At 48.5% G+C, this 12,256-nt stretch overlaps 4 protein-coding genes across 4 annotated transcripts; 1 reads left to right on the plus strand and 3 right to left on the minus strand.

Annotated features, from left to right (window-relative positions):
* Positions 1-449: 449 nt before the first annotated feature.
* Positions 450-2,372, minus strand: F4807DRAFT_450365 (uncharacterized protein; the record flags this gene model as incomplete). The annotated part of the gene is made up of 4 exons (XM_048000120.1): positions 450-548; positions 601-1,274; positions 1,308-1,887; positions 1,950-2,372. 4 exons carry the CDS (start codon positions 2,370-2,372, stop codon positions 450-452), a joined length of 1,776 nt encoding a protein of 591 aa, XP_047857328.1.
* A 759-nt stretch (positions 2,373-3,131) lies between these two features.
* Positions 3,132-6,928, minus strand: F4807DRAFT_414615 (uncharacterized protein). Its single transcript, XM_047996980.1, has one exon. The coding sequence runs from the start codon at positions 6,594-6,596 to the stop codon at positions 3,783-3,785; it is 2,814 nt and encodes a 937-aa protein (XP_047857329.1). The 5' UTR covers positions 6,597-6,928; the 3' UTR covers positions 3,132-3,782.
* Positions 6,929-8,004: 1,076 nt separating this feature from the next.
* Positions 8,005-9,616, plus strand: F4807DRAFT_450366 (uncharacterized protein; the record flags this gene model as incomplete). Its single annotated transcript, XM_048000121.1, has 3 exons — positions 8,005-8,118; positions 8,215-8,646; positions 8,705-9,616. The coding sequence occupies 3 exons, from the start codon at positions 8,005-8,007 to the stop codon at positions 9,614-9,616; spliced, it is 1,458 nt and encodes a 485-aa protein (XP_047857330.1).
* Positions 9,617-9,986: 370 nt separating this feature from the next.
* Positions 9,987-11,567, minus strand: F4807DRAFT_414645 (uncharacterized protein). The gene has a single exon (XM_047996981.1). The coding sequence runs from the start codon at positions 11,485-11,487 to the stop codon at positions 10,732-10,734; it is 756 nt and encodes a 251-aa protein (XP_047857331.1). The 5' UTR covers positions 11,488-11,567; the 3' UTR covers positions 9,987-10,731.
* Between the last annotated feature and the right edge of the window lie 689 nt (positions 11,568-12,256).

The following is a 12,256-nucleotide window of genomic DNA, read 5'->3' on the forward strand; positions in this document are numbered from 1 at the left end:
TCTAAGAGCCCTGTACCCGGGTGGGCGAAGCTGGCAATGGAACACCTATGCTCGTCTAAGATCTTGCTGAACCTATTGATTACAGATATCAGGGGATGCTCAGGGATAAATCTATGTCCATGTATCCACGCTTCTGATTTCAAAAGCTATACTTAAATTAGGTACTGTAACCCCTATATCTATGGATAGATATATTAATATGAACGAGAAAGACGTTCACACGTATCTCATGACTCTGGCTCTAATATTACCCATCATGAATGCCAAGAAATGTTTCTTGAAAATAGGGTAAAATAAAAATCTGCAACTCTTAAGAATGTTCGTCCCAATTTCTTAAGAGACGAAAGGGGTATCAATGCCAAATATGCAAAAAGCCGCTTGCTAACTCGTACATCAACAAGGCGAAATAAGAGAACACGAATATATGTTCTCGTACTAAGTCCAGTCGATTACGCTGTTATTAGAGTTCCGAAACGACGCCATAGCGAGGTTTCGGTAAAGGAATGTCGATTTTTAGGACGGTGGTTAATGCGAGCTCGGTATTCAGACTTTGACTTGTTAATATTCGGTGCTAGCAGTCTGGGGATGTTCTTCACTAACCTCGTCTATAACCCAATATTTTGCCCGGTCTTTAATATTCCATGTCGTCGCAAATCCAACTAGGAGCGATAACAAGGACCACCAACTTATTACATCCGCATCAACAACGCGAACAGTTGACGGGGCTGACTCGGTGAAGTAGCCACTTTCTCGAATAATTGTAGTGACTAATGGTAACATGATTGAGAGTAAGTAGCCAATAGGTAATTTAGCAAAGGGCAATAGACGTATGGAACATTGGAGGGGTGAACGGCTCGGCTGGCAGTTGCAGTGAGATATTTTCATCCCCATATCCGATGGATGCCACCGAGTGCAGCTTTTCCGATCTCGAATGCGGAAATCATCCAGCGGGCAATGACTGCAGTCAGAGGAGGAATCGGACGAATCGATACTCGTACCCCATCTGCCTTTGTAAGAATGCGGACGTTCGTATGAGCTACTGGCTCCGAAATATGCCATCGTCCCGCGAATTGAGCCTTCGCCACCTAGCCACGGCTGGTTTCCTTCCAACTGAAGGTTGCAAGAGAACCCAGCCTCCGACTCGTCAGAATGAGTTAGGGCTACTGCCGACCCCAGCGTAGATTCTTCCCTGGTTGATCCGTAGTACCATCTCTGGTAAGGGCCAGAACAACGATATCGGCTACAAGACGACGACAGTGGCGAGTTAAGATCATCTGTGGCCTGTGATTTAGCATGGCAGCGCATACAGACAATCCAGAAGCGTGGGGAGGCGTCGTGGAAAGGGTGGTGCGCTGTTTTAAAGTGGCAGGATAGGTCTTGGAGAGGTCCTGACCAAGGACAAGACTCCGACGAGATCTCGGACGCGGTGTCTGGCGAACCTTTATATTCGCACTGCCAGCGATTCGGAAACGCCGACATCTGGCTACCAATCTCAAGAAGATCTTCTTGCGCATGATCCCTCGGTGATTGTGAACCAATATCGTTGCCTGGGTAGTACGGTAGCCCCGGGGCTTGGAGCATTGTGCTGTCGAGATAAACCGAATCGGTGTTAAATCCGGTCACTATTTGTCGCACATCCGAGCGGATGACGCTTTCATGCTCTCCAAACGGCGATTGCAAGTCAATAATATCGTTGGAGATACCGTCATGATCCGATGTAGCTAGAGCAGCGCCGCCAGTGCCGAACGTTTCACGGTTTAGGGCTTGCTCTACAGGCGTGAGTGGCAGAGTGCCATTATGATCATGCGACATGCCGAGGCTAGGAGACGGTAGAAGAGTAGAGCTGGTATAGCCTTCCTCCAACTTGCTGAAATCATGGCAATCGCACTAGCGACACGCATTTAGCAATCGCGACGATGACAACGATACGATATGGTGCAGGGTCTTACTGTTGTCTTCTTTGCGCGGTGGTGCGGGCAAGCAAGTTTAAGCTTACGCTTCAATGCGGTGTGCAATCTTGTAACATTTTTGAGCGGTCCTCTCCTCTTACCTCGTGGCCGTCTCGGCCGATCCGTGTCCTGCGCGGTAATATCTTGAGTTGAGGGCGTCTCGGGGTCATCGATTGGTGAATGCACAGTACTATTAGACGGAACAGACGGGGGAGGTACTAAATTTTGCTGAGATGCGACGTGGGTTTGTAGGCGCGTGCGCTCATGCGTCTGGCGGATTTCATTATAGATCCTCTGGTTCTCCTGCGTCGGCTCGACAATAATTCTAGGGCCGTTTCGTGGCTCGCAGTTCCTGGGAAGTTGTTGGTGGAGGGGAGCGAATAGAGTTTGCGACGGCATGCGGTTTTTGGTAGGCGAAGCCATGGTCGAGGCCGAGGATAACGTGACGACTCCCTCACGAGAGTCGCTAGTGCCGCAATGGCAGACAGCCTCGTGGTATACAAGCTCGTTGATAGAACCGGCGGCTAGACCCGACTGGCAAGGTGGAAAATGGTGCAGGGCAAGGGGCGAAATATTATCATCAAGGAAAGGGGTAGGCAGGTTTGAACGGGACGAAGTTAAGATCGTTGGTAGCCCGGCTGTGTATAATTTCGCAGTGGTAATTAGGATAGAAATCTCAACTCGAGATAGGGCGAGACGAATTACGGCCTATTTGAGGGACTGGCTTCAGAGGTACCTAACAACGTACATGTAGGTACTCTCTGTACCAGTAGCATGAGCATAACTGCGCCCAGTTGAGGCTGACGAGGAGGCAGAATTTTCCTTACCAAGCAACCTCCACACTCTCTGAATTTGGGACGGCTTACCGACCATTGGATGTCGCTTAGCTGGAAGATAGTGCGTCACCTGCTCCGACCACCATCAATACCTTATAACAGCTAAGTTCTATACCGGGACCAAGCGAATATCACTAGTTCCTGTATGTGCTGTGTATGTGCTGCGGATGATGCGAGTTAACAAGTTCCATCTTAGAACTCTTGATACTAAACATCAACTTTGCCCAACTTTTGGCAACTTAAGAAATAACAATTAATAATAAATAAACAAACAAACAAACGAATAAATAAATAAGTAAATGAAAATAGAATATCTTTCTAATGGCGAGAAGCAGTGGAATTGGAGGATGGGTTGAGGAGAACTATTCAATATTCAAGTAGGGCGGCAGGGTGTGACACCCCACCTACATACGTAGATGGCCCATGTACTACTGTACGTAGTAGCCTTGTAGCCATGCAACTACGTACATATATATATGTACCTCATAAAGGAAGTGGAAACTAAGTATTCGAGTATTGTAAGTAATAAATACCAAAATGGCTAGATCCCGCTTGACACGTAGCAAATCGTTCATCTGATTTTTAGATTGACTCAACCATGGTGCTTGATAGGTGGTATATTGCGCGTCTTAATATATAACATCATCGGCGGGCTATTTCAGCGGTCAAGTCGAAATGGGGGGTTTTCTCTCGACGCTACCTTGCTACCTTGCTAATTGCCCTGAACGACGAGGTGGAACTCCTAACAACCCCAGATCCGTGGAGGGGTCTTTTCCCTTTAGAATTGATATACCAGGAAGTGTTGTCATCCGCGACGGTCATTCTCACTAGTTAGGCGTTGGGAGGTACAAATTGCCAAGTTGCTCTTATGCTTGCTACAAGCAATTGCCTTGCGTAATGTGAGTTTGTGCAGTCCTAGTTGGCACTCGTCGGCCACACTCCCCGTCACAACTCCTCGAGCTTGTAAACGCCCAGATTAAGGTAACTCGTACACCCGTCATGGCGGCCGAGTGAATTCAAATAGATCATGGGCTTCTCTACTCCATGGCCCTCCATTTGCTCTAGCAAACCCGGGCATCGGGGTAATGGTAGCTTCTTTGACCCGGTTCTCCACTCTAGACCGCCGTCTATCATCTTCGTGCTTCCCAGAAATCGAGGGATTTCCCGCCACCGCTTCTGAAGGTAAAGGACACTGCGGAACTTGACCGGCAGCATCCGAAGGCTTGGCAGCCTTCTTACCTCGAGTGGCGGGGTTGACCACTATTCTCGAAGATGGTTGTGAGACCGCTGCCGCGTTCTCAAGCACAGGAGCCTGCATGTCTAAAGACGCATCTGTTTGAGCCACCCCAGACTTGGCCTTTTCCCGCAAAAACTTCGATGTTGCTTCCACATCGGCTGTGTCTGTGTTTCGGCGATCGGTAGACCGAGGAATAGTACAATCCTCGGCAACTTTTATTTCTTTGATGGGGGAGTAATCTTGACAATGATCGTTTGCATTGATGCGGTTACCATCTGTCGTTATCATATTCGTGCGATTCGCCTCGAATTTGGTAGCCTGTTCTCCCAAATGGTCCGCGGACAAGTGATGAGCGAGACTCTCTTTGCCACATTTACCTCCATCCCCGCTCTGTGGAAGTCCTCCGCAGTCAATTATGTCTTCATCGTCGAAAATAAACCCAATAACCTCCCTACTACGTATGCTCTTACGACCCAGATGAGCAAGGCGAGGAGCAGGTACGTTCCCGAATAAGAAGTCTTCCTCGTCCTTCTTGTCGTCGCATCTCTTCGTCATTGAAGGATCTATATCGTCCTCTGTTGGAGCTTTCTTCTTCTTTCTAGATGATTGTCTTCTACGCTTGGGGGATCCAGCTGTGCTAGTTAGATCAGCGTCCTCATGTGCGGACTCAAGCATTGTCGTACGTCTATCGCTTATTTTGTCGTGATGAGAATGAGACACCTTCTCAAGACGTCCACATTCGTCTTGGATAACAGGACTTGAAATATCCGGAACGTCTTCGCTCTCTTCATCGGTCGGACTATATTGCTTATCCCTCCTCATCTCCCTATTTTGTCTTTCCCTTGATTTCGGTTTTGTTGATGATACACTATGTGTCGAAAATGGTTCTTCATCACTTGATCCTGCCCTCCGCAGAAAATGGCTAGTATCCAGTTGTTTTGCCAGATGACCTTCATGATTAGCAGTGTTTTGGCGGTCGTGTAGGTCGGTCTTAGCTGGACCGGAAGACCTCTTGTTGATGCCCTTAGTTGAGTTAATAGTATTCTCTTTCTTTCGCCGAGAATGATTATCTTCGCTGCTTTCGATGCCTAAGGATCCGTTTCTATCAGACACATTATTATTTAAATGTCTCGTCGCTTTGTCGACTAGGAGGGTAGATGGATCCTGGCGGTCGATTCGGTTCTTGGCTACTCTTAATGAAGACGAATTGCAAGTCTCCAAGTTTTCGGAGATCATCAACAAACCTCGTTTCTTTCTCGGCTTAATGCGCAGCTCAGTCCTTGGTTCGCTTATGGTTTGTTTGTGATCCGACCCCCAGGACTCTTGGTTGGGGCCTGTCGGGTTTGGCATATTTCTAAGACTGGATACCGCAGACAGACCTTGGCTCCGAACGGATGTCTTAGATTTTGGTACCAAGGATGGATGCTTGGGCTTTTTGCTTCCTGAAGATGTTGCTGAGGGCACATCATCAAGCACGTCGCACTTACCCTTTAGTCGCGTAGGATTTGATTTATCGGGATTTAAGTCTGTTGCATTTGAATTCACTGATGTCGGGTGCAGTGAGTCGTCCTCTACGACTCGTCTCCTGGCCTTCCCATTTCGTTCCAATCCCAGTCGTCTAGTGCTACCAGTGAGATTATGTTGCTCATCGGGGACCGTACCACTCTCAATAGGAAGCGATGGAAATTGGATCTCATTCATATCCTGCACCAGAGCTTCTGGTACTCGTGATATTTTGTTTAAGAGAATGGTTCTGGGCGCACGGTCCAGCATTTCTTTCGAAATGGTTGTAGCCATGGCTATTGGACGTGTTAGAATAGGCGCAGAATCCTCATCCTCATCATGATGATCGGGATCAGGCGAAGCCTTCGGAGGTCTACTCCGTATTGATGGAGTGCTTGTCGGCGTGCCGGAAAGTGTAAGCGCGGCGCCGAACAAGCTCTGTGCGTAACCGCCCTTGCTTGGGGGCGACACTTCTCGCTTCCTTCGTTTCGCAGGGCGCGTGGTGCTATCTTGTGGCGGCACACTCATTTTCTGCCTTTCTTCGTACGGAGATTCGGTGGGCATGAGCGCACGCCCATGGTGTCCAGTAGGCGTGCCGATCAAATGATGGAGAGGTTTATGCCGTAGCTGAAAGTGAGGGGCGACAGCTTGAAATGTAGGGGCAGAGTCAAGCGCGGGGGGTCGACGCGCAAGGGCAGCGGCATGTCGTTCGGCCTTTTCCTGGGCCCTCTTGTCCACCAGTTCAGATAGATCTTGATCCCGACTGCCAGTACATTCAGAAACTTGGACAATCACACCTCCCCTCTCGAGCTCGACCTCGTCGCCGTCATTCAAGTCGTAGTCCTCACGCCAATGTGCATCTCCTACAAAGTTGCCGTGATCATCGTATACCATAATACGTTTGTTGAACGTATGATACTTCAATCTTCCATCTTGCCAGCGTTTCTGTTTCCTTCGAAGGTCGCGTGTGAAGAGGCATGCGAATTCGAGGACCGGGGCGGTGGAAGGCGCTTGCTGGCGACTTAAAGATGCAGAGCTCTGCATAACCTGCACAGCCGCAGCCATTGCCATTGATGGACGCGAAGGTACATGAAGTGGCGCTATTGGAGATATGCGTGAAGGCTCGTCACCAAGGCGAAGGGAAGATTCGAAGTGCCCGTGTGTGGTCAAAGGTCAAAGGTTATCTATCGAGGTGTCTATCTAGGTAAGTAGGTACCGGGACTTTACGCGTTTAGATTTATTAAAGCGTGTTTTGGCTAGCCAGGTCATTAAGAAACCACATCCCGCATGACTTCCCACAACGCGCTAGCACGTGCTACAGCCTACAAAAGCTAAAGTACTAATTACTGCTACTTAAAGCAGTAAGTGTATATTGTACATGGACTATTATTTAAGAAACTACCTAGGTACCTACTATTATTTACCTACCTAAGTAAACAAATTCATTACCTGCGTAGAGTTCATAAACGAAATCATATCATTTGTCGCACCTTGACTAGAAATTAACCTAGACTTTTAGAAATGTAACCGTTGTCTCACTACCACCTCGACTATTACCTCGGATTGGTTCTGTAGGTGTGCAGTGACGTATTTCCGCTTATCGTTATCGCCAACGTTATTGGACTACGGTACCTAGGCAGCTAAGTACATAAACTCTCCAGTTTGTTTGGAAGACAAGAAAAGGCGGGAATTATCTAGTAGTCGGTCATCCTGCAGACAATCATACTGCCTCCTCCACTAAGGTTTCGTGTCCTAGAGCCACTCCTCGTAACAAAACTTTGTCCATACCGGGCAGATAGTGCTAAGCACAACATATCTGGCCGCAGCAGCCATAGGAGTGAATTAGGCCAAGTATAATGAAGTGGTACATCCTAAATCTCTTGTTTGCCTACTAGGTAGGTAGGTATACTTACCCGTAAGTTTCAATGTTCCTTCCTTTCACGGTTTCCAAATACCTTATAATATTCGTCAATTGGAAGTTATGATCCTGGTAGCTCGGTAAACCGGCAGCTACCTAATACCGTACCCATTCGCTGAGCTCCTCTCCTAGGTACGGTCTCCGACTTTTTACAACCTCTTCAGCTCACCCTACTACGGATTGGTTTGTCTCCGACCTCATTTCTGCCTACGTCGTTTTCGCCCCCTACTTCAATCTTCCAACTCGAGGAGAGGCGCAGTTTAGCTGTTTTTATTTCCCACTTCAGCCCATCAGCCCATTAGCGATTAGCATTTTTGTTTTTTTTTTACCCTCTCTTTTCCATTGCTCCCCTGCTTATACCTACCTACCTAATCACCGTCCGTTTAAAGATACAAAACCCAAGGACGAAGCCTCCTCGTCATGCCATATCTTAAAAGCTATCAACCCCACATATAATATAAATAATTGATCCTCCAAACCCCGCCAAGTACCTCACCTGGAAGTTCAACAAGTGGACGACAGATTGGTTCCGGGACGAGGCTCGTCGCCAACTTACCCAACATGCAATCCATGCAAAGACAATTTGGGAAATTGCTCCACAAGAGTCCTGGAGATAATGCTAAGGTCGCTGTCTTATTGAACGACTACGAAGATGCTGATAGGGTTCTGGTTAAGGTATGGACTAAAAAGACCAATTATCGTGCCGTGCCATTTAGTTGCGCAATTCAAGTATCTAGTCAAGCTAACTCACTGATACTTCTGAGTCTTTAGATCATTGACCATACCAAATCATGGCGCGAGTCCTGGATCAATCTGGCTATAGCGCAACTGGGCATAGTGACGGAATACGATGGCCTCTGGGACCCTATAGTTGGTGCCTCCGACGGTCACGGAAGACCGACCGCGTCTACTCCGGAACTTCAACTCGAGCGGACCTTGAAACTGAAAGAAGTTTATGCCGATCTGAAAGCAGAACTGCTTGACGAAGTCAACCTCATCGACACGAGCATTATCAGACCCGCTACAGATGCTCGGGATTTCATTGCTCCTTTAAGGAAGACGATCAAGAAAAGAGAAAACAAGAGATTAGATTACGAGAAGTGTCAAGATAAAGTCAACAAATTGCAAAGAAAGGCTGGTCGAAGTCCTAAGGAAGATGCAGCTTTAGCAAAGGCCGAGGGCGAAGTTGCACGGGCAGCTGAGGTATAGAATACAGACCAATTGGATAGAGCGGTTGAACACAAACTAATAAGCCGAACAGGAATTCCAGATTGCAGATTCGCATCTGAAAGAGACATTGCCGCCCCTCGTGTCTGCGACATTTAACTTAATACCACCGCTCATAGCAGGTGTGGTCATGATTCAGAACAGACTACTCGGCTTATACTATACCACTCTTCACAACTATTGCCAGGATTATGACTTTCCATCGCCACCACCTCCCATGGACAGCGTAATATCCATGTGGTCAGCCGATTATGAACCCATCAAGCGCGAAGTCGAATCAATAACGTGCATCGCAACAGGAAAGGCCGTCAAACAGCCCATGAAACTACCAGACGATCCAACCAACAGTGACGATCGGAAACCATCCACTTCTTCCATCGCTTCCGCTGGGGAGAATGGCTTTCGCCGTTCATCGTCTGGGCTCATCGGCAGCAGTGGTGCTGGACCTCCTGCACCTGGTCCGCGACCAAACCGCATTCCTTCATCAACATCACTCGCATCTCAAGCAAGTACCGGAGCCGCAAGGCCGTCTTTTGCTAACCATCTTACTCCTACCGATTTCACCACTGCTTCCCGACTTGGGCAGACACTGTCACCTGCTATATCACCTGGGTCAGCTCAGCCAAGAGCGGACTACTTCGGTCGGCCCTCGACTGCGTCAACATCGGCATCTACCACCTCGCTCAACACGGCTTCTAACATGGCCTCCATCGCAGTCAAAAAGAAGCCTCCGCCCCCGCCTCCAAAGAAAATTGGTTCGAACCGGCTAGAAGAATTCGTAGTCGCTCAGTACGACTTTACCGGGCAGAATTCAGGTGATCTATCTTTCCGTGAGGGCGACAGGATAAAAATCGTCAAGAAAACTGGCACGGACCAGGACTGGTGGGTTGGCGAATTAGACGGGATCAGGGGCAACTTCCCGGCAAACTACTGCAAAATAGCTTAAGAGGCGACGACATTTCTAAGCAGATCCTATTTCAGCAATATGGACTGACGGCCAAAAGTAGGTACGTCGTGTGCGAAATCTTTTGACGTAAATAGTCCAAGTCGATTAGTGTTATCTTTTGCGATATGGGCCAGGCCAAAAAGAGCTTTCTGCTCATAACCAGGGGCAAAAAAAGGGAAGGACACTAGACGGCTAGGTGGATGATGGAATGAAATGGAATGGAATGTGACGAATTAGAGCGACGTCGCCGTTAGTAGGATATTGATGTACACAACACCCAACATGGGACGATACGAAAAACGTAGTTTATAACAGCATGAGCACTCGGGTCGTCACGCAGTAAGAAATTGATGCAAGTCACGACATGATGGCTAGTTGATACGGAATCTGATTTTACTCATGTCTCAAAAAGAAAGGGGGGTTTGCATCCATTCTGCTAAGGTGAGGTAATCACATTCAACCGCACCAGATTGATATGCTAGGAGCAAGTGTAAGTCCTCCTATTCTCGCCATGCCGTCTGTTTCCCGTCTTCCCGATTCTCCTAATCCCCATGGCTCTTGTCCCCCGCCTCCAATAGTAAATGTTAACGAATGCCTACTCGGGAGCTGCCCCTTAGCGAGTAAAGCAAGAATAAAAGTCTATATCAGGAGCCCAAATTCAAATAAGTAATATGTCGAAGTCAGACTACCGTACAATTTCCAACCTATTTGCCCTTTCCCTGCGCCTGCTGAATCCATGCATGCAAATGTGATCGTATCGTCCAGTCTTTAGGGTATCATAACGAAGACAAAGGAGATAAGGTGACTCGGAGGCCCGATACGTGTACCAGTCAGTGGCCAGGTGACGGCCAACCGAACAGAAATGCAATAAATAGGTCCGGAGTGCGTAATAAAGCTATTTGAATAGGAAAAGAACGGCGTCGTCAATACACAAGACGGGAAGTCTCACCCCGTTCTCGTAGCACTGCTAGGATTCAGGCGATCGGAAAAGGTCGTCAGGGTTGAGTGTTCCCCGAGGAGTAGCCAAATGTCCGTGATAGAACATGTAGCGACGGTGAATATGATCGAAGTAATGGTATGGCACACGGAGTCGATTCTAAGCAAAGATGATACACTCAGAATGTGCTAGGGCCCAGTTCAACGGCTGGTGGTGTCGCGCCCTCCCGTCGTTTACGTTCCTCCTCGGCCCTGATAGCACGAGTTATCTCTTCGACTTGAAGGTCCGCCGGGCCTCGCGCTCCCAGATAACCGTCTTCCGAGCCTTCTAATTCCATAGGTGTCACAGGCCCCGGAGATCCCAAGGGCGCCAGTCTCGGTTTACTTGGCTTAGACATACTAGTAAATCCGATTGACCTTAAAGAACTCATCGTTGCCGCATTGACATTACCACCATTAAGAGCTATTGTCGCTTGAGCAATCATGTCGCGTTGGTACTGCTGTAGTCTGCGTTTTGCGTCGGACTCATTGCGCGAATGTCCCATCGTAGAAGCGTCTCTGGCAGTGGGCACCTGGGTTTCCGACTTAGTCCCCGTCGGAGCGGAAGGGGTAAGATTCGACGTCGGCGGCCTGCCTTGTTGCCTGCTTCTTTTCTCTTCCTTCCTTTTCACGTAATTAGAAGGATAATATTTACCCATCGGTAGAGGGTTATCCTGCGCTCCGGTGGGATTGTAACTAGCAACGGGAGTATTGGACCCGGAGTCGATACTAGGTTGCGGCCGGCCTGAAGCATTATGCTGCGCAAGTCGCGTGGATCGTTCGGCCATAGTTACGGGGAGGGTTGTGGAAGGGTTGGCTCCCATCGCTACCGCAGTACTAATGGATGTTCTGGTATCAAGAGAGCCTGAGTGGCCGGCACGTTCTATAGATTTCATGCGAGCTTTGGAAGCATCAAGCTGAAATGGGTGAGGACAATAGACTCGGGCTTGGTCCTCGTGTAAAGGGAAATAGCCACTACACCAGAGACGGAGGATTAACCAGGATATCCATGTTTTCAACTTGACGAACTTACCCAGGAAGATCGCCGCGAGCGGAGAGAGGTGCGGGTGGAGTATAAACAGGTGCGCTGTTGACTTTCTTGGCGGTCGGTAACTCAATAGCGATTGGCCTAGTCCTAGCAGGTGTTGATCTAGGAGAGTCGAACAGCGTCGGGTCTTTTTGTCCTGAATCAGTTGCAAGATTGGTTAGCACGTATTCATCTGTCTTATGACGCAGTTAACAAAGCCAACATGTAAAAGAGGCACACTAGAAGATGCAGTAAAGAGGGGTACATGGGTCATTTTAGAGGGCTCTTGGACGGGGGCTTCGTTAGCGGCCACAAGATTCCCCTCGACCTCCTTCAGCCCCCTAAGAGAGGGCACCTAAACAAACGGGTAACCATCCTGGGTATCGTTGAAATGCACCCCGCCTTAGTGGAGGGCATTAGTGGCTTACTAGGCGCCATCCAACCAGAGTCTTCCACCGCCGGTTACAAGTCGGAAATGGCAATCTTCACCGTATAACATAGTACGGCAACCCCGGCAACTCGCCAGTAGGAGGACAATAAAGCAAGCAAGCAAGCCAACAAACAAACGAAAAAGAGTAGAAAAAGGACACCGGTTACTAATCCGACCCATGTGGACGGACGTCTGTTTTCTTTGCATT

Source organism: Annulohypoxylon truncatum, assembly GCF_022578515.1.
Source record: "Annulohypoxylon truncatum strain CBS 140777 unplaced genomic scaffold F4807scaffold_6, whole genome shotgun sequence".
NCBI lineage: Eukaryota > Fungi > Ascomycota > Sordariomycetes > Xylariales > Hypoxylaceae > Annulohypoxylon > Annulohypoxylon truncatum.